The sequence below is a fragment of the Melospiza melodia genome, chromosome 14, assembly GCF_035770615.1.
Source record: "Melospiza melodia melodia isolate bMelMel2 chromosome 14, bMelMel2.pri, whole genome shotgun sequence".
In the NCBI taxonomy this organism is placed as follows: domain Eukaryota; kingdom Metazoa; phylum Chordata; class Aves; order Passeriformes; family Passerellidae; genus Melospiza; species Melospiza melodia.
The window spans coordinates 19,080,403-19,105,014 of record NC_086207.1 but is presented as its reverse complement, the minus strand read 5'-3'; the positions used below and the strand labels follow the sequence as shown (position 1 = coordinate 19,105,014).

Here is a 24,612-nt window from a genome sequence, read left to right as displayed (position 1 = left end):
AAAATTCCCAAATTCTCTTTTCAGACTGTCCTGTGATGAAATTCCCAACTTCTCCTTTTCAGGCTCTCCTATGATAAGATTCCCAAATTCTCCTGGCAGTGCTGCCTGCAGCTCCTGCCAGGGCAGTGTGAAGCCCCAGGGTGCTGCTGCCTGCAGCATCTTTATGGATTAGGGCTCTCTGGGTTCTCCACTGCTTTTAATTGGGGTGATTAATTGTCTCGCCATCAATTCAGTTGGAAATGTGTCATTTTGATTCTTTCCTTGTTTGGGGACCGATTTTTCCCCTGCCAAACGCTGCTGAGGAGCGCCAGTGCTGTCACTGCCACCCTGCCCTGGCTCAGGGGCAGAACGGCAGGGATGGAATTAAGGGGATGATCTGGAGATTTAAAGGAGATTTGGGTGAAGAACCAGCCCAGGGGACAGCACAATGCCACAGCACTGCAGATTCCTCTGCTGCCATCCTGTGAAACCCTTGGGATGCTCAGCACCTTCTTCATCACCCTCTTTTCTCCTCCTCCTGGGTTGGTTTGGTTTTCAGCACCCTCATCACCCTCTTTTCTCCTCCTCCTGGGTTGGTTTGGTGCCTCCTGCTCCTGCAGCCCCACAGCCAGGGCCCTGCTGCTGCTCAGCCGGGTCCCACAGCCCATTTTTGCTGGAGTTGTTGGCACCCATCACCCACCAGCACCACCAGGAATCCCCGCAGGGCTCTGCCCCTGGTTGAACCCCCCTGGCATTCCTGCCTGCATCCAGCCCTCCCACACTGCCCTGGCATTCCTGTGTGCCCACAGCCAGGGGCAGCTGGGATAAAGAAGAGTGGGAAGAGCAGCACTTTCCATTCTTTATTTGTGGGAGCAGTTTGTTCAGTGACAGGAGCAGAGCTGGGACCCTCCCCTGGTGCTCCAGCTGCACCCAGAGCCCCCCATGCCAGCCCCCCGTGTGCCCCCAGCCCCTGGCTGGGATGCCAGGCAGGGCAGAGCTCAGTTCCCTATTCCCCACACGTTCCCAGTACAATTCCACAGCAATACTGGAGCATCCCCACTGCCAGAGTAAGCTGGGCTTGGCTGAGCTGAGCACTTGTCCTTGCCAGGGATTGCTGCCCATGGAATCACAGAGTCCCAGAATGGTTTGGGTTGGGAGGGACATTAAAGATCATTCAATTCATTAAAGACCATTCAATTCAATAAAGATCATTAAATTAATTAAAGATCATTCAATTCATTAAAGACCATTCAATTCATTAAAGATCATTTAATTCCCATCCTGCCATGGCCAGGGACACCTTCCACTGTCCCAGGTGGCTCCAAGCCCTGCCCAGCCCGGCCTTGCAGGGGGCTCCTTTAGCAGCTTCACAATAAATAAATAAATAGGATTGCACTGGAGGGAAAGTTCTGCAGCTGGAAGCCCGAGGGGAAGGTCTGAGATGGGGCTCCCACAGTTCAGTACCAGCTCAGTGACCACAGAGCTGCAGCTGGGCCACCACCTGCCAGTCCAAGGTGCATGTTTTTATGGTTTCCAGCCAGTTTTTCCTGCTGTTTTCTGCCTGAGGCCACAAGTCACTCCATCTTTTCCTCTGCTTAGTGAGTTTTCCACAATCCAAAATCAAGAGTTTGGTGTGCTCCTTCCCACAGCTGCAGGAGAGGGATGGATGCTCTGCCATGGATGTTGCGCCATGGATGTTCTACCATGGATTTTGTGCCATGGTTGTGCCATGGATGTTGTGTCATGGATGTTGTGCCATGGATGCTGTGCCATGGGTGTTGTGCCATGGATGTTCTACCATGGATTTTGTGCAATGGATGTTGTGCCATGGATGCTGTGCCATGGATTTTGTGCCATGGATGTTGTGCCATGGATGTTGTGAAATGGATGTTCTTCCATGGATGCTCTGCCATGGATGCTCTGCCATGGATGCTCTGTCTCATTCTGAGCCTCAGGTGGGAAATCCTGGCTCCCAAGGGTGGCTGGTCCTGCTGAAATGGGACTTCCTGCAAGGAGAAGGATTGCCAGGTCCCAGCCTTGCCAAGGCAGGGCAGTTGGAGATTTTTTGGAGCAAGGAGAGAAGAAAGGCCCCATTCCTGCCCTGCACCAATCCTGCTGTTCCTTGGGGACAGTCAGGGCCCTCCATGCTCTTAGAGGAGAAGAGGTAGACAGAGAAGACACCAGAAGGAGAAACAAGCACAGAATAAATCAAAGGAATCTTCCATGCTCCTGTCTCTTGGTCTTGGACAGATTCCTGCTGCACCTGGATCCCCACCCAGCAGAAGACAGGCTGCCATGACCCGCTGGGCTCCTGACCTGCTGTGAGACCTGGCTGTGCCTCTTCCAATCCAGCTGGAGCCCACACTGCGCCTGGTGCTCCCTTCTGCAAAGGCTTTTCCAAGGGGAAAACCCCTCAGCACGTTTGTCACGGTTTGGATAAATGTCCAAACCACCTCCTTCAGTTCCTGTGGCTTCCTGGTGTCCTCCAAGGCTCTCAGAGCCTCTCCTGGTCCCGTGGTGGTCCTTGCCCAGCTTCTCCTGGAGGTGCTGCGTGGTGGGTGATGGGTTGGGATGAGGACCTTGCCAAGGCAGTCACTTCCCACAGCATCCCCTGGCTCAGGGAGGAGAAGCTGTGCCCCACTCCATCTCTGCGGAGCCCTCACAGCTCAGGGCGGTGAGGAACAGAGGTTGGTTCAGCTCTCCACCATTCCTGGGCATCCAGGGATCTCTGTGGGGAACAGAGAGAAAGGAAAACAGCATTAATTTAGCACAGAGAGGTTGGGAAAGAGGAGGAAATGGAAATGGAAACGGGAAATGGAAACGGGAAAGGAAATGGAAATGGAAGCGGAAAAGGAAAGGAAAGGAAAGGAAAGGAAAGGAAAGGAAAGGAAAGGAAAGGAAAGGAAAGGGAAAGGAAAGGAAAGGAAAGGAAAGGAAAGGAAAGGAAAGGAAAGGAAAGGAAAGGAAAGGAAAGGAAAGGAAAGGAAAGGAAAGGAAAGGAAAGGAAAGGAAAGGAAAGGAAAGGAAAGGAAAGGAAAGGAAAGGAAAGGAAAGGAAAGGAAAGGAAAGGAAAGGAAAGGAAAGGAAAGGAAAGGAAAGGAAAGGAAAGGAAAGGAAAGGAAAGGAAAGGAAAGGAAAGGAAAGGAAAGGAAAGGAAAGGAAAGGAAAGGAAAGGAAAGGAAAGGAAAGGAAAGGAAAGGAAAGGAAAGGAAAGGAAAGGAAAGGAAAGGAAAGGAAAGGAAAGGAAAGGCAGCATTAATTTAGCACAGAGAGGCTGGGAAAGAGGAGGGATTCGGATGCCAAAGCCAGGAGAGAGATTAAACCTCTTTCCTTGATTGTGGAGATAGGAAATGACTGACAAGGCAGATGAAAAAATGGGAAATTAATTCGGAGATAGAGAAAGGAACAAGTACAGAATATGCCAGTGTTTTTATTTTCTGGAAGTGATATTTTTTAATAAGGACATGTAAAAGATTATCATCTGTGTGTGTAGGAGAAGAAAACAGCTTTAAAGCCAAAATGGATCTGCAGAGAGGGAAAAAAACCCCATATCTGTTCTTTGGGAACACAATGCCTCTCTCAGAAGAATTCTGGGTATCCAAACTGGAGCTGTATTTCTTGTGCAAATCAAGGATGAAGTTCCAACATGACAGGGATGATTTGCACCAGTGTCCCTTGCCAGCATCTCTTTAAAAGCATTATTTGTACTCCATCTGCCCTGAAAGTGTGTTTACCCCTCCTTTTTTCCTTCCTTGCTCCCTTCTTCCCCTTCTTCCTTCCCAACCTGTGTCAGGGCCTCCCCACCCTCTCAGGGAACGATTTATTCCCAATATTCCCCCTCTGTTGATTTGAAGCCATTCCCCCTTGTCCTGTCCTTACAATTCCCGAGGAAAACTGGAAATTTTGCAGATTATGAGCCCTTTAGGAAATCCCTGTGTGAAACAATCCCAGCTCTGCAATTCCAGCAATTCCACAGGCAGCATTCCCCCAGGGGACCAAGGAGCAGCAGCTCATCCAGGGTGGGCAATGCCCCAGCCATGGAGGATGGATGAGGGCAGCTGTGGCTTTGGGCACACTGGGGTTTCTCCAGAACAAATCTGGAAATTCAGGGTGAATTCCTCTGCCCTTTTCCATCAGCTGGCAGCCCGAGGCCTCTTCTGCAGCAATCCTATAGATGGTGCTTGTCAGCTTCCAAGGAAACCTGAACCTCTCACACAGCTCCCAGGGCAGAGCACTGGTGGAGATTAAATGGGAAGATCCAAAATAATTCCATTTCTGTGCTCAGGAAATGGAGCCACGGAGCTCAGCAAGGCTCTGCATCCCTCACCACTGGGGTTTAATTGCTGCTGCTGTAATTGGGGAGTTTTGCTCATTATGGTGGTGCTGCTCACCACCCCCATCCCTGCAGGGCTGAGATCCTGGTTTGGCTTTTCCTGGGAAAACAAAGGAAGTTCCTGGATGTCTCACCACAAGATGGTCACAATAATGACTTTGTGGTGCTCCAAATCCAGGCCACACAGTCTATAGGAGTTCTGGAATGTTCTGCCCAGGAAGGTGAATGGAGTCCCCATCCCTGGGTGTTTAACAAAGCCTGGATGTGGCACTGGGTGCCAGGGTTTGGTTGAGGTGTTGGGGATGGGTTTGGACTCGATGATCTTGAAGGTCCCTTTCAACCCAGTGATTCTGGGAATTCTGTGTGTGATTCTGTGTGATTTTGTGAGATTCTGTGAATTCTGAGAGTGATTCTGTGAATTCTGTGTGTGATTCTGTGATTCTGTGTGATTCTGTGAATTCTGTGATTCTGTGTGATTTTGTGAATTCTGTGAATTCTGTGTGATTCTGTGGATTCTGTGATTCTGTGAATTCTGTGATTGTGTCATTCTGCGAATTCTGTGAATCAATTCCAGCAAAACCCATGGAACTGCTCTGCCATCAGCTCTGCACCCCAGAGCAAGCCCTGCCTTGCTGCTGAGTCCCAGGACATGCTGAGCCCGAGCTCCTTTGCGGGAAATCAGCAGCAGGACTCTGCAATGAAGGAACCAAACTCCTTTGCAGGAAATCAGCAGCAGGACTCTGCAATGAAGGAATCAAACCCCCTTCACAATTCCATCGCGGCGCCGACGTCAGCGCGGCCATTCCGGATTTATCCTCGTGTCTCTCAGAGAGGATTTAGCCCTCACTGATTTATTCCCCTGTAAAAGTGAGGTGCAGGGGGAGGGGGTTTGCAGCAGGCCCTGATGGAAGGCAGGGCTGCCCAAATGGTGGCAAAATCCCAAGGATTTTTATTTATGGGCTGCTCTGTGCGGAGGGAGCGGGGCTGGGAGATGGCAGCTGGAATAAACAGCACAGCCCTTCTCCCAAACATCTGCCTCGTAAAAGCACAAAATCAGATGTTGTCCTGGAATGCTGCTGGCTGCTCCCAGTGACACGGACAGAGCACAGCTCGCCTGACCCCTTCCAACATTTCCTCTGCCCTGGGAGCCGAGTTCCTCAAGGTTCACAAGGCAAAGCTTAATACTGAAAACAGAAGTTGGCCGAGGAAACCTTGCAGGCTCTGGTAATGAGCAGTGCCTGGTCACCTGTGGGAATCCTGGATTCAGCAGGATGGATCATCCACACCCCACAAAGCAACTTCCCAGCTGGAATCCTCTCCTTTATATTCCCTGTTTTGGTTCAGACACTCCTAGGAGAGGTGGAGGCCTGATGATGATGATGACGTTTTTGGTCATTAGTCCTAATTAATCCCAGGCTCAAGGACAGCCATTGCACAGGGTGAGGAGCTGACGAGAAAGTCAGAATTCCCTTCCCAGTCAATGGAATGGATTGCTGCCCACAGAGTCACGGCAGGAGCTTGAAATGGCTCCCAGGGGACGTTTCCCAGGGGGTCAAGGAGAGGATGAAGAGGAAAACAAATTCCCTGTGGGTTGTCTCAGTGCTTTGCACTAAGTGGTTTTACAAATCAGCAGGAACAGCAGTGACAGGACATGGGGAATGGCTTCAGACTGCAAGGGAGCAGGGGTTAGGTGGGATGTTGGGTAGAAATCTTTCCCTGTGAGGGTGGGCAGGCCCTGAGAGTGCCCAGGGCAGCTGCGGCTGCCCCTGGATCCCTGGCAGTGCCCAAGGCCAGGCTGGATGAGACCTGGAACACCCTGGGACAGTGGGAGCTCTCCCTGCCCATGGCAGGGGTGGAATGAGATGATTTTTAAGTCCCTTCCAACCCAGACCATTCTGGGAATCTCTGATTCCATAAATGTTAGATTTGCTTCACTCCATTTGAGCCCTGTGCCCTGTGAAATCTCCATGGGAGCTGGATGTCCATGGACATGGAGCTCTCCGCAAGGCACTGAGCAGCTCCTCCCCAGGCAATCCAAGGATTCAGGGTGGAATGAGGGCAGAGCAAGGCAGAATTTCCTGCCCCAGCCCTCCAGGAGCCAGGAAAATCTGCCAGCCTTGCCCTGCACCGCCTGCAGCTCCACAGGGGTCTCACAACCCAGCCAGGCCTGGCACAGCCCCTCCCAGACTGTGCCCCCTTCCTTTCCTGCCTCTCCAAGCTTTCCCTGGAAACTCCTGCTATTTTATCCTGTTTCTGCAACCTGTCATTCCCCATTTGCCAACAGCTCCTCCTGGAACGTTTAAACAGCATCTGCTGCGAGTGCAGGGTGTGAGAGGGGCCCCGGGGCTCAGCAACAGGAGAGGAACCATCAGGTGCTCCTGCACAGCTCAACGGGAGAGAAAAACCTGTGAATGCCTGACAGGAAGCCAAGGTGTAGCACAAAAAACAACCCCAGAGTGCCCCAGTCCCAGATTTAGTCTGGCTTATGGTGACTTTTACCTAGGAAAGGAAAAACTCCAGCTCATCCCTTCCAGTTTGCTGTGCCAAGCCCAGCACAGCCCGGCTGGGCTCTTGGTCCAGCAGCCACAAAGCCAGAGTGGGACACAAATTCCCAGGTAGTTCTTAGCACAGCTTTCCCCATGAACAAGCACCAAATAACCTCCATATATCTACTGCTGGCTGTGGTGTCAAACTGCTCTGGAGACCCAAGTCCTCTGTGCCCGTCACTCCCACCAGCACTGGGATATCACTCAAATCCACCTGAGGGAAGATCCCTGGCTCCACACTGGTGCAGCTCCATTCCTAAACCCCAAACCCATATTTTAATCTCCTTTGCTGAGGAATAATGTCCCCATCCAGTGATGGGTTTGAAGGACTCCTTTTTTTCCAGGCAGAGATCATGCATGTCCCTCTGGAGAGCAGCCAGGGTGGGAACAGCTGCAAAGCAACAGGATTTTAAAAGCTCTGTTACCCCATTTCCCTCTCCTTCCCCTGCCCCAGCTTTTCTGAGGGGTTTTTTCCTCTGTTCAGTTTTGGGAAATGGAAGGGCGTTGTTTGCTTTGGGTCTTGTGGGGTTTTTAATCACTGAGCAGATTGGATGTTGATCCCAACAGAGGGAGCAGGGATAGAACCATGGAATGACTGGGGATGCAAGGGACCTTAAAATCACCCAGTGCCACCCGTGCCACGGCAGGGACACCTCCCACTGTCCCAGGTGGCTCCAAACCCTTCCCTGGACACTCACATAGAAGGATTTAATCCCAATATCCCACCTAAACCAATGCAGGCAACACTTTCCCTTGCTTTGTGGCACTGTAATTTCCTTTTCTTGGTGTGATGCCAGCAGAGTGTAGATGTGTCCCTAAGCCTGGCTCACACCCAATTTCCTCTGCAGATACTCCAACTAACACAGGACTTAAACCCAAGCCAAACAAGTTAACAATGAGCAGAACAACCTTCTCCCTGGAGGAACAACAGATCCCCTCCTCCACCTGCCTTTGGGCTGCTCACAAAGGAAAATCTGAGATGGAATTTGGAATTCTCTTCTCCACCTGCCTTTGGACTGCTCGCAAAGGGAGATTTGGGATGGAATCTTGAATTCTCTACCTGCCTTGACTCCTCACAAAGGAAGACCTGGGATGGAATTTTGAATTCTCTCCTCCATCTGCTTTTGGGCTCCTCACAAAGAAAAATTTGAGATGGAATTTTGAATTCTCTTCTCCACCTGCCTTTGAGCTTATCACAAAGGAAGATCTGAGATGGAATTTGGAATTCTCCACCTGCCTTTGGGCTGCACACAAAGGAAGATCTGAGATAGAATTTGGAATTCTATCCTTCATCTGCCTTGACTCCACACAAAGGAAGATCTGAGATAGAATTTTCAATTCTCTCCTCCACCTGTATTTGGGCTGCACACAAAGGAAGATCTGAGATGGAATTTTGAATTCTCCACCTGCCTTTGGGCTCCTCACAAAGAAGATCTGGGATGGAGTTTTGAATTCTCTCCTCCATCTGCCTTGACTCCACACAAAGGAAGATCTGGGGTGGGATTTCCAACCCAAAGCTCTGCCAGGCTGCTCTCCCTGTCCCTGCTGTGGGCAGGGGGTTCTGGTGGGATGCTGGGATGATCTCCAGGGTTCCCTCCCAGTTCCTGCAGCCCTGTGACACACAGAGCACTGCTGTGTGCCAAGCTCAGGAATGTCAAAAACATGGAGACACCACCAAATCCTCACAAGAAAATAGCAAACAATGATCCTCCAGGTGGGAGAGAGCCAGGGATCTGACAGAAATGGGATTGTCAGCAGGTGCCTGTGAATGCTTGGAGGGGATCCACACCAGAAACATCCCACATTGTAAGAAATCAGCGTTTGTGGACATTTGGATTCCAGCAGTGAAAATCCCTCCCCAGGCTCGGCGTCATCGCTTGTGGAATTCAGCTCTGGGCTCTGATTTCCTCTGACTGCCCCGAGGAGTTCCTGGAAAACTTGTAAATGGACGTGGGGTGGTCAGCTTGATTGTTTTATGTGAAATATCTCAGTGTCAGGGTGAAATGCAGAAGGATTTTTATTCTAGGAATTCCAACAGAGCCTGGAAAATCAGTGCTCAGCCAGGGCTTTGCCTCCCAGCACAAAAACCAGGGATATGCTCTCCATCCTCTCATGCTGCTGTCTCCCACCTGGGGACAAGGAGAAAATCTTCCTTTGCAGCCTGAGCAGTGTGGCCTGCCCCTCAGAAATTCCCTGCCCAGGGGGGAGCATCCCTCAGCTCCTTCCATCCCCTCCTCAGGGAACTTCAGGGATTCAAACTGCCCCTGTTCCTCACTTCCCACAGGAGCAATCCCAGAAAAAACACATTTATTTCATCCTGGAGGAGGGAAAATTTCTGCAATTCTTGCAATTCCTGGCAATTCCTGCAATTCCTGGCAATTCCAACTCACGGTTCAATCACCGGATTTTGGAGGATGCTGCTCCTGGGGGGTTTCATGGATCTTCCATCCATTAAATCAGTGACAAGCAGGTCAGAAATGCACAATTACAGGGGCTGGGAGGGGGACAGAGCCCCAGCTGGCCTCTTGTGCACCACATCCCCACTAACACTTTCCAACACTGCTCCAGAGCTCAAACCCCATTCCTAAAACCTCCTTGGGCAATCACTCATGGCAGCAGCTGCTCCTGGCTGAGAGAAAATCCTGACTTTTCTCCCTGATCCTTCTCACCCACATCAAAGGGTGGAGCACAGGAGCTGTGCCAAAGCCTGGTAACACTCCCAGGGCTGAACATGGGTGGGAAAGGCTCCAGCATGGTTGGGTTCACACCAAGCTTTGGTTTTGCTGGGTTCACCCCAAGCTCTGGTTTGGTTGGGCTCACCCCAAGCTTTGGCTTGGTTGGGCTTACATCAAGTTTTGGTTTGACTGGGCTCACCCCAAGCTTTGATTTGGTTTGGCTGGGCTCACATCAAGCTCTGGTTTGGTTTGGTTTGGTTCACACCAAGTTTTGGTTTTGTTGGGCTGACCCCAAGCTTGGTTTGGTTGGGCTCACCCCAAGCTCTGGTTTGGTTGGGCTTACCACAAGCTTTGGTTTGGTTTGGTTTGGTTTGGTTTGGTTTGGTTGGGCTCACACCAAGCTCTGGTTTGGTTGGGTTCACAGCAAGCTTTGGTTTTGCTGGGTTCACCCCAAGTTCTGGTTTGGTTTGTTTGGGCTCACCCCAAGCTTTGGTTTGTTTGGGCTCACACCAAGCTTTGGTTTTGCTGGGCTCACTCCAAGCTCTGGTTTGGTTTTGCTGGGCTCACCCCAAGCTCTGGTTTGGTTTGGTTGGGCTCACCCCAAGCTCTGGTTTGCTTGGGTTCACACCAAGTTTGGTTTGGCTGGGCTCACCCCAGGCTTTGTCTCAGCACAGCCCAGCTGGGCTGGCAGAAGGTGCTGATGCTATCACAGGCAGACACAACAGGCAGCAGCCAGGCAGGGCCAGGCACCCAGGGCTGTTTACCCATCACACCTGGACAAACACAGCCTGTTTTCACAGCACCAGGGCTGGGCTCTCCTGCCCTGCTCCCCACCAAGCCCCTGCCGCAGGCACTGAGCAAATGGTTGGCATCTGCCAGGAGATATAAAAAGATTTCCCTGCGGGGTGGAGCCTGTGGTGGTGATCTCATGGCTCCAGTCACGGTGACCTGCTGCACTTGATGGATGCAGCCCTTGCTCTGTGCCCCTGCCAGCAGCAGCACTGCTGGAGCCTGGGCTTGCCTTGTCCCCCTGTGAAAAATGCCTGTTTTATGATTGGATTTCAATTTATTTAATAATAATAGTAATAATAGTAATAATAGTAATAATAATAATAATATTAATAATAATAATAATAATAATAATAATAATAATAATAATAATAATAATAATAATAATAATAATAATAATAATAATAATAATAATAATAATATTAAAATAATTAAATGAAATATCGAACAGCTGCTGGCTCTTGTGTTACAAAGTTATTGTTAAAATGAAGTTAATATTAAAATTAGTAATATTATATGTGTTGTGTTAGAAAGTTATGCTGTATTAATTTTCTTAAGTAGTGTGTTAAATATAGTTTTAGGTTATAGCAAAATGTTAAAATAGAAACGATGTTATGTAAGACATCTTTTTAAAGCAAGGACTAGCACTGAGATAGCAGCCACAGGACACCTGAATCTTTCAGAGAAAGAGAATTTATTACCCCATTATCAGGAGAAATAAACTTCTTCCCACTTCATTCTGCAGAACGATGCTCTCAGGATTCAGTGGAAGAAGCTGACACTGCCCAGATAGAATTCTGTGTTTGAATGGAATTTATGCATCATGTATGAATATACAACAGGTTCTTGCTTTTAAGGGTTAATCCTCTGTTAACATGGGTCCATTTTCGGGCTTCTTTTTCCCAGAAAGAGGTACCTGGACTGTCCTTAACTGTTTGTTTTTATTGTCTCATATTGTCCTAATCCAAATGGTCCAAATTATTATTACTCTAATTATATTATTATTTTTATAACCATTTTATTACTATTAAACTTTTAAAGTTTAAAAAACAAGATGTTGGCACAGCCCCTTTCAGGGCAAACCCAGCTCTGAGCACAGCAGCAGGGCCAGCAAATCCTGACCCCAGAGATGGGGCTGACAGTGACACAGACACTCCCTGCAGGAGGAAAAGTGCAGGAATGTGCCCAAATGGCAGGGGCAGGATGCTAGGGGCACACAAAGTTTTCATTTTGGTTATTTATTTACTGCGATTTCCCTCCTGTTTAGGGAGGTTGAGGAGCCCAGCTGTCACCTGAAACCTCACTTGGGAATGGGGGGTGCCAAGACTGGTGCAGGAATGGGAGGAGAGTTCAAGGAGCTCACTACAGCCCTCTGAGGGTCCGATATGGGAGATTTTCAGGCGTGTTTTATTTTAAATCAGATTCATAGTTACGACAGCACTGAAATCTGAAGGAGCCCAGAGCTGGGGGAGTCCTCTGGTTCCTCCACACCTGGCCCTGGGCTCACTGCAAAGGCAGGAGGGCAGAGCAGGGCTCAGGATCACATAAAGTGGCCCAAAAACCCCTGTTCTATGCAATAAAAGAATGGTTTCTGTGCACAGAAATCAGCAAGAGGGGTGTGGGAATGATAACTGAGCCTCCCATAAATGACTGCAAGCCAAACTTCAGTGAACTCCATGTAAGGAAGATGAAAGGAGGAGCGGGTGGGATTTATTCCGCTCCACACATTTATTCAGCTCCATTATTCTCACCCCCAAAACCAGTCCAGCAGCCCTGTAATCCCTCAGCAGCTCCTCTCCAGATTGTCTCTATTATTAACAACAAAGGCCTCGTTATTGCCATCACCATCCTTTGAAGGTGCCGTGGATGGGGGTGAGGATTCCTGTGGGGTGGGGCAGGAGACACTGATGGAGGAGGTGAATCCCTCTGCCTTGGCAGGACACGCAGATTTAGGAAATTATGGTTTGTCCCAGATTCTTTTATCCAGGGGAGAAGTGGATACCCCTTCCTTCTGCAAAGACACAGCCTGAAAAACTTCCAGGCCACTTCTGAGCAGGATAAACCATCTCTGGGTCTGCACTAGAGCAGAGAAACCCTTCATAAATCCACAAGTTTCTTTCATTAATTGTAACAAAAATGAATTGGAACTCCTGGCTAAACCCACAGGGATTTATTTCCTCGAGGAGCAAAGCCCCAGAGGACCTGGCTTGGCTGTTCCTGGAATTAGCATCTGTACAGAAATTGCCATTATCAGCCTGGGACCTGGCTTGGCTGTTCCTGGAATGAGCATTTGTACAGAAATTGCCATTTTCAGCCCTATTTGCATTATGCAATGCCTTCTCCACTGCCCGAGGAATGAATCACCCAGGGGAGGGGAGGGGAGGGAGGAAAGCTGCTGCAAACACAACCTGGGCCCTCGGGGAGGAGGAGAATTCAGCAGGTGCTCAGGGTCCATGGAACAAGCTGGCAGGGGCTGCCTGCACTTTTAAAGTCTGAAAAAATACAACATATAATGGATTTCTACTATTTCCAGGCATGGATTGCACATTTGGGAGTGAAGGATTTTGGGGGTCCAGCTCTCATCCCCTCTGTGATCTGGAAGATCTCATTGTCTCACAGCCACCCCCAAAAGCAGCAAAGGAAGAGAAGGGTTTCATCCTAAAAAATACAACATAAAATGGATTTCCACTGCTGCCAGGCATGGATTGCATGGCAGGTCCTGGCAGGGAGCAGTGGCAGGTCCTGGCAGGTGCAGTGGCAGGTGGCACCGGGCTGGGCTGTGACTCACCAGGGCACAGGCTGGTTTCTAATCTGGGCCCTGCTGTTTGTCACCACGAGCAGGGTGACACCTTCATGCTGCCTTTCACTCTTCCTGCCACTGACAAGGCTCAGACAGGGCTGAGGAGGTTCTGACGAGTCACACCCAAGCCAAGGAGGGACAGTCTGGCCTTTCCAAGTCCTGTGTGTGTGTGTGTGTCAGCAGCAGCACAATCCCTGCCCAGGGACTGCACAACCCAGGCAGCTGCTCTCAGGGTGGACGTGGCCCTGGACAGACATCCCCATGCTCCAAGGGCTCCTGCTAGTGTTGGCACTCAAAACTTCCTCACTCAGCATGGGTTTCCCTCTAAAACTTCATTTTCCTTGCAATAATTCATGGGCTGGGTAATGAATAGAACAAACACCTGAAAAATTTAACAATGCATGTTGCAAAGCATCTGAATTTTGCAATGCCTAATCAAGGTAGTATTTTTAGAAAAATCCTATTCCATTATTAGAAAATAGAGAAAATCCTATTCCATTATTAGGAAAGGATCTCTTTCAGAAGTGTCCCATTGAAAAAATGGACATTTGGACCATGGTTTGCATCCCTATTACAGCCAGGGTCCCTCCCATGCCCCATCCTGTGGGTTGCCCTGTTCCTGTGGGAAGCCTGGAATTCCCTGGGGCACAGTGAGCTGGGGAAAGGAGAAACCTCAAAACCTCCACTCATCCCCTGGGGCTGTCCGTGGATCAGCCACCTCAGCAAAGGGACAGTGCAGTGACAGTGACAGTGACAGCTCGTGTTCCAGGGGCACTGGAAACAGCAGGGCCACAGCGCTGGTCACACAGGGAGATCTGCGTGCTGGACACACCAGCAGAGGTGACAACGCTGACCTCCCAAACACACCACAGCTCCTGGCTGGCATTGTGGAGACCCCAAGATGACAAACAAAAAGCAAATTAAGACCAGCAAAACTCCTGGGAGTGACGCTGATGCCAAAGCCCAGCAGCATCCCAGGTACCCACAGCCCTTCCACAGGGAAAATCCCATTTCCCCTTCAACTCTCCTGGCTGGCAAAGTGTCAGAGGCTGAGCTGGGTTCTCTGGGAGGTCTTTCCCATCTCAGTGGCTCTGTGATTCCCCATTCCCACCTCTCTATCCTCAGGGCCAGGCGGCTGTCCTGGTTTGTCTCCGTACCTGTCACACACTCACCCCAAAGGCATCCCCGGCCCCAGCATGGCAGGAACGCCTGCCCCACGCCCTCCTGCCATGCCTTGGCAGGCAGCAGGGCAGCCCAGAGAAGGAAGCAAAGCTGCTGCTCATTCCAGAGGCAGCCATCATCCCCCAGAGCTCTGGGGCACAGAGGGGAACGTGGGAGGGCACAGGCACCAGCCAGGCTGCCTGGACTGAAAGGCAGATCCTGAACTGAAACACAGATCCTGCTCTGAAATGTGGATCCTGAACTGAAATGCAGATCCTGAACTGAAACACAGATCCTGCACAGAAATACAGATCCTGCACCGAAATACAGATCCACAGAAACACAGATCCTGCCCTGAAATACAGATCCACAGAAACACAGATCCTGCTCTGAAATGTGGATCCTGCACACAAACACAGATCCTGCCCTCACAGCATTTCCCAGCCCTGCTTCCTCTTCTGCAATCCATTCCTTCCTTCTCCCTCCCTTTCAGGGGATCCAGCCTCTTGAGTTTCCTGCTGGTGCTTGAATCATTTTCCCTCCTAGGACTGATTTCTCATCTTTAATTGTTTCTCCATCTCTTTACACTCTCCTTGGGCTGTATTTTACTTTGTCTCTCTTATTGGGTTGCATCCATCTTTCCATGTAACAATCCTCCACAGATTCCTTCTCTTCCCACCACCAGTCTGTGCTGGATGTATGACTTTCCTGGCAGAGCTGATGGGAGCCTCGTTGGACATCCCAACCTGTCCTAAAAGAGTTGTGCGGTTCTATCATTATCAGTCCTTATTTCCCCTGAGGATGCAGCAGGCCCTCCTGGCTCTGATCCCCCAGGAATGCCAAGGGAAAGGCCTTGGGGAGCCACACTGGCAGAGCCTGGGGGCTCACAAACACAACCCCACTGGTTTTAGGGATCTCCAGCCCAAAAACATCCCCCAGTGGCTCAGGGAGGCTCAGGCTCTGCAGCCTCAGCCCAGGCCTGAGAAATGCATAAACAGCAAATGGCCTCTGGGGAGCCCCTGCCAAGTCCTTTCTCCCTCATGTAAATATTTTTTCCTCTCAAGTGTATGCGAGTGTGAAAAATCTCTCCTTAATCTTCTTTTTTTTCTGCCTGGCTGAAGGAAATGCTTGTTCATCCCCGGGTGGGAACAGCTTCATCTTGATATCTTGCAGCTGAAGCAAGAACCACGCTGCTGAAAACATTTCTTATCACCCCCAAAGCCACAGAGGAATCAGATTAATGGTGCCTGTCAGGACATGACCTCCTTGGTGGCTCTTGGATGCAGGTCCCACGGGACAGCACATTGTGAGGCAGCCTTGAAGACTTCAGAAGCAGTGCAAAATATCCCTGGGGTTTCAGGATTCCAGAGGCTGAGAGTCCCGCCCTGTTGTGTTTGACACGTGAGTGGAAATGTGTGGCTTTTTCTTCTGAGAAAAACTGGAGACCTAAATAAGTTTCTTGCAGTCTGGCCTTCAGATCAGATGTCTCAGTGGGAGCTGTGTGTGTTTTCTGCTGGTGGTAGTGAGAGGAAGTGTGTCTGCACACAGCAGAGCTGGTGGCAGCCCCAAAATATCTGTGGGGGAACTGGGTCAGTTCACAAGGGAATCTGTTCTTGCTGCTCAGAGCTTTCCTCCCTCTCTGTTCACCTGCTGGGGAAGGCTGGGATCAGGCTGCCACCCTCTGCTCCAGCCCTCAGAGCTGAGCTCTGCCTCATGAGCATCAGTTGTTGTTGCTGGTGGTGGTTTTGGAGAGGAGCAGTGTCAGCAGCACAGCCAGCCCTGCGATGCTGAGATAAACCTGAACCAGCCTGGCCTGGGGCTGAGGCCTCAGCGGGGCCCAGATCCTGCTCTGAGCCCTGCCCTGGCACCAGAGGGGCTCCTGAGCTCCTCCAGAGAGCCAGGCCAGGCTCAGAGCTGGCTTCAGATGCACCAACAGCTTCACAGAGAGAAAAATCCCTTTGGCACAGCACTGAGGCAAGGGGAGTTCTGAGAGCAGGGAAAGCACAACCCCGGGGAGGAGGTTTGGGATTCACAACCCCAGGGAGGAGGTTTGGGATTCACAACCCCAGGGAAAAGGTTTGGGATTCACAACCCCTGGGAGGAGGTTTGGGATTCACAACCCCAGGGAGGAGGTTTGGGATTCACAACCCCGGGGAGGAGGTTTGGGATTCACAACCCCGGGGAGGAGGTTTGGGATTCACAACCCCAGGGAAAAGGTTTGGGATTCACAACCCCAGGGAGGAGGTTTGGGATTCACAACCCCAGGGAGGAGGTTTGGGATTCACAACCCCTGGGAGGAGGTTTGGGATTCACAACCCCGGGGAGGAGGTTTGGGATTCACAACCCCAGGGAGGAGGTTTGGGATTCACAACCCCGGGGAGGAGGTTTGGGATTCACAACCCCAGGGAGGAGGTTTGGGACTCACAACCCTGGGGAGAAGGGAAAGCACAACCCCAGTGTGATTGTGTTTGTGAGCCCCCAGGCTCTGCCACTGTGGCTCCCCAAGGCCTTTCCCTTGGCATTCCTGGGGGATCAGAGCCAGGAGGGGTTGCTGCATCCTCAGGGGAAATAAGGGCTGGATTTAAGCACCTTTTAGGCCCAAGCACCTTTCCAGGTGAGATGTTCCCTGTCAGGAATGTCCTGTTGTAACGGGGACAGGGAAAGGTGGGTGGCAGCTGCTGCTCCCCCACAGATGCTGAAGGTCTGGCTGATCTTTTCCTCCTGCAGTCAGCCAGGGCTGGGGCTCTCCATCCCTTGAAAGCACAAATTATTGTAATTTGGCAGGAAGTGCCTGCTGCAATCTCCCTGTCTGAGCTGCACAACAATTCCCTGCTGTTGTTTCTGGAAAGGAGAAGCCTCAAAATGTGCAGGGCACAGTGTCCTGTGCTGCCAAGGCTTCATCCTGGGCTTAAGTGGCACAGAGGACACAAAATCCTGGTCATTGCAACATTCTGGGCTGGCATCCTGCTTTGCATCACTCCTGCTCTGTCCTCACCCTCACCTGAACCAGGAGGGACACCAGGACACCAGGTAGCAGAGAACAGGAGTTGGTACCTGTCCAGAGAAACACCTCCAGGAGCTTCTCCAAGGTGAAGCAACCTGGGGCAGGCAGGAGTGCTGCTGCCACCCCCTTCCTGCAGGACAGGTCACCTCCTCACCTTCTCCCAGCCCAAATTCCGAACCCCCAACAGATGGGGAAGCTGCAGCTCCCTCCCAGCCCTCCCAAATCCCAAACCCTGCCAGCTGCTGGGAGTGCTGCCACGGGGGCACGGGAGTGCTGCCAGCCCAAACAGAGATGCAGGTGGGTTTGAAACCCCTGTCTGCAGATCCTGGGGGGAGAGGGGAAAACCAGAGAGTGCTGAGCACCCACAGCCTCCTCCCCTGCCAGGGCTCAAAGCACTGGAATAATAAATAAAATAGTAAATCATTTAAATTAACATTAAAATGAAAATTAAAATTTAAAAAGATAAAAATAAAAATAAAGATAAAAATAAAATTAAAGATAAAAATAAAATTAAAGATAAAAATAAAAATAAATTAAATAATAAATAATAATAAATTAAGGAAGTTTTTGTCCACACTGTGTTTCCTCCCTGCTCCTCGAGGTGTTGGTTTTCTTTAATAAAACCTGAGGGATTCACTGGGAAAATGCTGGGAAATATGGGAGAAACGGCTTTAAGCAAGGACACTTGACTACAGCATAAATCCCATAAATCCTCTTTATTTTAACATGTCAGTCAGTAGGACCTGCAGTAAATACTTGGAGTTTTGAACATACAGATCTTCATCTCTGTACTTATCTGGCACAGCAAACCCTTTCCATTTCCTTGTTTATGTAAGCTCTGAGTATTGCTGTATAGAGATAATGGATATATACACACAGACACATATCTGTATGTGCACTTGTGCAAAAATGTCCTTACAAAGGACAGGAAACGAGTGAACATTTCCCAATCCACTCTCCCTGGCACTGGAAATATTGCACAGAAATTCAGCTGGATGCTCCTGCCATAGGGAAAATGGCAAAACTGAAATTGCATGCATGGAGAAGCAGCAAATCCACTTTTTTTCATGATGGAGAAAGTTTAAAAAATCTCAGTGTCCCCTCTGTGTCCCCTCCTCTGTGGCAGGGGCACAGGGTACAGCCAGCAGCACAGTGTTTGCTTCAGCCTGCTCTGTTTGCTGGAAGAATTTCATGTTTGTCACTGATTTCCCTCAAATGAAGTCACCACCGTGTGTTTTATCAGATGTGCTTAACCTGAGCCAACTCTGCCAGTGGAAAATCCTAAAATCCAATTTAAACAGTGATCCTGACTCCAGTGCTCCATTTTTTAAATATGTCTATGAAACTTTTTAATATAAAATATTTTAACAAGGCTAAGTTGTTTGGTTTTTTTTCCCCAGCCATGGAAAGGTTTGGCTTTGATGATGCCATAATATTTTTCCCTCCACTATTTCTCTCTTTTGATTCCAGCTGCCCCCAGAACTTTACAGTTTATATTTCACCAGTTTTACTAATGTTGCCTTAGAGAAAAGAAATCAGTTCCTCAACACCCAGACTCCCATGCAAGCTTGAGGTTTCCTGGCAGCACTGAGGTCATTTGTCCAGTGCAAACAGCCCAAAATTCCCTGTCCCTTCCACAGCCACGTGCTCTGGGTGCTGGAGTGCTTCTGCAAATAAACACACGCTCATCTCTCAGCTTTGGCTACCCACAGCCACAATATTTGAAGTAAGAAGAGGAAGCCAAAAAAAGAGAACAATTATTTGGACAACAAATAATGGGGATTATTTGTTGCTCCGCCAGTGCTACCGAAATGCAAATAATTCATCACAGTGAAAACACAAACCACAACAGAGATGTGGGCATGGGAATTCCCTGTGCCACGGGGTCCTGGCTCAAACTGGGGAGGTTGGAGCCTGCTGGGGCTGGCCTGACCCCCAGCACTGTGGGACACCTCAGTCCCTCTGTGCCCCCTCAAACCCACGGTGCCCTGGGCATTGCAGAGCGGCAGGGACTGGCAGCAGATAAAGGGATAGAGGAGAGAAAGCAGGGCAGAGATATTGATCTCTGCAATCGAGAGGTTAATTCTCATTTCCCTGAGTGTTGTTTGGTAATCACAGCCTGCACGGAGCTAAATTGCATCTGCAGCAAAAGAGCGAGTGCCTACACTGAGTGCCTACACAGAGTGTGCACCTGCACCAAGTGTTTACCTGCACCAAATGTGTGCCTGCACTGTGTACCTACACCGAGTGTGTATCTGCACCGAGTGTGTTTCTACACTGAATCCATTCTTACATTGTCTGTGTTCCTATACTGTGTTCCTACACCCTGTACCTGCACCGAGTGTGCCCCTGCACTGAGTGTGTACCTGCACCGAGGGTGATTCCACACCAAGTGTGTTCCTACACTGTGTACCTGCACCATGTTCCTACACTGAGTGTGCACCTACACTGAGTGTTTTCCTACACCAAGTGTTTTCCTGCATCAATTGTACTCCTACACTGGGTGTGTACCTGCACTGAGTGTGCACCTACACCGTGTGCGCCTACACTGAGTATGTTCCTACAGCGAGTGCTCCTACACCAGCTCCCCACCCCGGCACATTCTCCGAGCCCCCTCTCAGTGCAAATGCAGCCTCTGAGCTCTCTCTCAGTGCCAGTGCAGCACGGAGTGAGCAGTGCCCGACTGCCAGCCCTGCTCCTGCCCTTCCAGCCCCTCTCCTGCCCTTCTCCTGTCCGTGTTTATCCCAGGGGCTGCCCCGCAGCCTCTCACCCCACAAAGTGTCACCGTGTCACCGCACCCTTCCTTGGCACTCCGAGCACCTGGGGCACTGCTGGCACCACTCCCCGGGCAGCAGTGAGGGCACGGGCGGGCAGAGGGCAGGGAAGGGCTCCGGGCACATGCCCTGTCCCTGCTGCGGTGCTGGGATGCGCAGGGGACAAGAGGAGCGCAGTCAGTCACAGGGCTTGGGGAGCACAGGGCTCTTGGAGCTGCTCCTCCTCCCCAGGCAGGATCAGCAGCACTTTGGGAAGGAGGAAAAGGAGCAGCAGGAGCTCCCAGAGCGCTGCGTTTTGCCCTGACAGCCGGAGCAGTTTGTCGCCACACCTGGAGCAGCCACGTCCCCTCCCGGCCGGGGGATTCCCTCCAGCCCTGCCGGCACCAGCGCTCGGGGCGAGCCCTCAGAGCAGCCAGGGACTGCCGGGGGTGTCGGTACCACCAACCCCCATCTACCCCCGGCTCCTGCGGGACGGGCACGGCTGCCCCCAAGCCGCTCTGCCTCCGCCTGCACCGGGACTCAGCCGCCCACCCACGTCTCCCGGGCATCCAGCGAGCCCCGCTTCCCCAAACTGACCACAGCGACAACGACAATGCCACCAACACCCCCGTGATGCGACAACGCCACCAACATCCCCAGCGCGTGGAAATGCGGGGGGTCCGCACGCCCGAGCGTGCCCCGAGAATCCCCCGGGACACCGCGGCCCGAGAGGTGCCGGGAGCAGCTTTTCCTGCCCCTTTCCCGAGAACTCCTAAAGAACCCCGCACTGCACACCCTCCCGGCACTGCACACCCTCCCTGCCCCGGGTCCAGCCTGTCACACCGGGGTGAGCCCCCAGCCCAAATCGCTGTTCCTTTCCAGCCAGGGACTGTCCTATCCTATCCTATCCTATCCTATCCTATCCTATCCTATCCTATCCTATCCTATCCTATCCTATCCTATCCTATCCTATCCTATCCTATCCTATCCTATCCTATCCTATCCTATCCTATCTTATCCCATCCTATCCCATCCTATCCCATCCTATCCCATCCTATCCCATCCTATCCTATCCTATCCTATCCTATCCTATCCTATCCTATCCTATCCTATCCTATCCTATCCTATCCTATCCTATCCTATCCTATCCTATCCTATCCTATCCTATCCTATCCTATCCTATCCTATCCCATCCCATCCCATCCCATCCCATCCCATCCCATCCCATCCTATCCGTTCCTATCCGTTCCTATCCGTTCCTGTCCCGCAGCCCACCCTGCCCGGGCACCCCTGGCACAGCCTGGCACACGGGGCAAACCCCCCTCCACACCAGCCCCAGGGTCCTGCAGCCGTGCCGCGGTCGGAGCGGCGTTTCCAGGGTGCCCCGGACAATCCGAGCCTCGTCCCGTCCCAGCTGCCCCGGCTCGCTGTCATCCGAGCCCTGCAGTTAAACAAACCGGGCGCTTTACGAGCTTTTGGCTGGGCTGTGACTGCAGCCGCCTGTCACCCGACTTCCCAGTGCCACATTCCTGAGTCCCACAGTCACAGGCTCACATTCTAGGCAGACGCTCCGTTTATTTCTATCGTTATTTTTCTTTTTTTCCCCCTACAGAAAACCCTGTAGCACTTGGCAAAGCAAAACCCCCCAGAGCATTCGCAGTTTCTGGGCTGTGATCAAACTGTCCCAGAGCCGGCAGCCCCGGTCTGCCCCGCCGCCTGCATCCCTCCCCGCCGGCTTGTGGCAGATCAAATCCAGGGCTCTCGGCAAAGTGCCCCGGGCTGGACAGTCCTGCCACCCCCGCCCCAGGCGCCCTCCTGGCCTGGGGACAGGCAGCAGTGACAAGGGGACAGGCAGCAGTCCCACCGGGGCAGGGGGGGCCTGCTCCCATCAAGGTCATGAGGTAGCTCAGTCCCAGGCCAGTTCAGTCCCGGCCACGGCCAGATAGTCCCCCCGAGGACGAGCATTCTGCACAGCCTGGCATCCCCCTCCCTGCTAAGAGACCCCCGGATTGTGCCCCAAACCTGGGGGGCTGCCAGCAGCCCCTCCGCCCTGCCAGGGCCAGCCCCGCTTGGCGGAGTTTGGGGTTTTCTCCCAGCTGTTAGGTTTCAGTCACTCTCTATAAAAGAATCACTATTATTCTGAAAGAAGGGTGATTTTCCTCGCAAAATCTCCTCTGTGCCACCCCCTCCCGAGCCCCCAGCACCCTCCCCTCCATGCACAGTACCTTTGCCGTGCAAAAAGTGCTCGGGGCGAGGGAAGGAGCCCTCCTCGCAGAGCAGCTGGCAGGTTTTATCCGGGGCCAGGGGGTAGCCGGTGTCCTCCTCGTTGTAGTCGCTGCGGCCGTTGCTGTTGGAGTAGCCGTTGGCGTACATCTTGAGGGCGGACCTGCGCAGGCACAGCAGCTCCTGGAAGGCGTACCTGAAGTCGGGGCTCCGGCAGTAGATCAGGGGGTTGAAGGCGGAGTTGACGTAGCCCAGCCAGTTCAAGAGGATGTACAGGTACTTGGGAATGACGTTGTCCTGGATGACGTGCACGATGTTGACGATGAAGAAGGGCAGCCAGCACAGCGTGAAGGTGCCCATGATGATGCCCAGGGTTTTGAGGGCCTTGTGCTCCTTCAAGAAGAACTTGGAGGAGCGGCGGTGCCCGGCTCCCCCTTTCTGCTCCTGCTCCTTGTTCTGGGTGTGGAACCTCCCCTCGCTCCTGTCGATCTTCTGCAGCTGCTTCTTGGCCACCTGGAAGACCCTGGCGTACACGAAGACCATGACCACGAGGGGCACGTAGAAGGAGATGATGGAGGAGGCGATGGCGTAGGCTTGGTTGGTGAAGAAGTCGCAGCACATCTCGTCCTGGTAGCAGCGGATGGCGTCCTCGTGGTCTGCCCGGTACCAGTGCATCTGGATGGGCAGGAAGGAGGTCAGGCCCGACACCACCCACACCACCAAGATGACCACACGTGCCTTGCCCTTGGTCAGCAGGCTCTGGTACTTGAACGGGGAGGTGATGGCGAAGTACCGGTCCACAGCAATGACACACAGGGTCTCGATGCTGGCCGTGACGCACAGCACGTCCAGAGAGGTCCAGAACTCGCACCAGAAGTTCCCAAACTTCCACATCTCCATGATGATGTGGCAGGCGCCGAAGGGCACCACGGCCAGCCCCATGACCAGGTCGGCACAGGCCAGCGAGGTGATGAAGTAGTTGGTGACGGTCTGCAGGCGCTGGAAGCGGGCGATGGCCGTGATCACCAACACGTTGCCGAAGACGATGGCCAGCACGATCAGCGACATCAGGATGCCCATGCCCACCATCCACACGTCCCTCGACACCGTGGGCTCGGCGGCGCTCTGGTTGGCGCTGGCGTTGCCGCCGGGCAGCTCCGTCCCCGCCGCGGCCATGGCCCGGCGACAGCCCCGGGGCGGCGGGGGCGGCTCGGCTGCGCTCAGGGCTCCGCTCGGGGCTCCGCTCGGGGCTCCGCGGCCGCGGCGCCGCTCCGGGAGCCGCTCATACGGGACAGGTGCGGGGCAGGTGCGGGGCCGCTCGGCTGGGGCACCGGGCACCGCTCCGCTCCCGTCCCGGCCGTGTCCCGGCTCTGTCCCAGCCCGTGTCCCAGCCCGTTAGGCGCCGCGGAGCTTTTTAAGTGACAGCAGCCCGTGACATCAGCCCGGCGCAGCCAATGGCAGCCGGCACCGCACCCCGACCCCCCCGCACCCCGCGGCCACCCCCGCCTGCCCCACGCGTGTCCCCGCCCCGTGCGCTGCATCCCCGCCGTGTCCCCGCAGCCGCTCCGGGTGCGCTCCCCTTCCTCTCGGTGCTCTCCTGTCCCCAGCCCCAGAGTGTCCCTGCGCGCTCCTTTCAGTGCCGCGTCCCCGCAGCCGCTCCGTGTGCGCTCCCCTCCCTCTCGGTGCCCTCCTGTCCCTGGCCCCAGGGTGTCCCTGTGCGCTCCCCTTCCCCTCTGTGTCCCCGCAGCCGCTCCGTGTGTGCCCCCTGTTCCTCCCCGTGCTCTCCTGTCCCCCGCCCCAGGGTGTCCCTGTGCGCTCCCCTTCCCCTCTGTGTCCCCGCAGCCGCTCCGGGTGTGCCCCCTGTTCCTCTCCGTGCTCTCCTGTCCCCCCCGCCCAGGGTGTCCCCGTGTGCTCCTTTCCCCGCCTTGTACCCGTGCCACCTGCCCGCAGCATCACCGATGTCCCCACGCTCTCCGCCCCGTGGAGTCCCCACCCCACCCGTGCCCCCTGTGTGCTCACCAGCATGCACAGCACCAGGAAAATCCCGATTGCTCTGGGGCTCCTGGCACTGAGGACCTCTGGCACCCCATCATTGCTGGTGACAGGATGTCACCCAGGTCCCCATCCCTGCCAGCCCCCAGCTCAGTGCTCTGGCTGCACCCCAGTTGTGGTGGCATCCAAGTGGAGCAGCCACAGAAATGCCAGAGCTGGTCAAGGGTAGAGACACCCCCTAACTGTCCTGGGGGCACTGACCAGGCAGGGACTGACCATGGTCACCGTGGCCAGCCAGCCATGTGGTCACAAGCATTCCCCTCCAAAACAAACAAATTGGCTAAAGAAGGGCTAAGG

At 52.8% G+C, this 24,612-nt stretch overlaps 1 protein-coding gene across 1 annotated transcript; it reads right to left on the bottom strand.

The window, feature by feature from the left end:
• Positions 1 to 1,157: 1,157 nt before the first annotated feature.
• On the bottom strand, positions 1,158 to 23,439 carry ADRB2 (adrenoceptor beta 2). Its single transcript, XM_063169055.1, has 2 exons — positions 22,266 to 23,439; positions 1,158 to 2,707 (listed from the first exon to the last, which is right to left on the bottom strand). Exons 1-2 carry the CDS (start codon positions 23,437 to 23,439, stop codon positions 2,673 to 2,675), a joined length of 1,209 nt encoding a protein of 402 aa, XP_063025125.1. The 3' UTR covers positions 1,158 to 2,672.
• Positions 23,440 to 24,612: the final 1,173 nt, after the last annotated feature.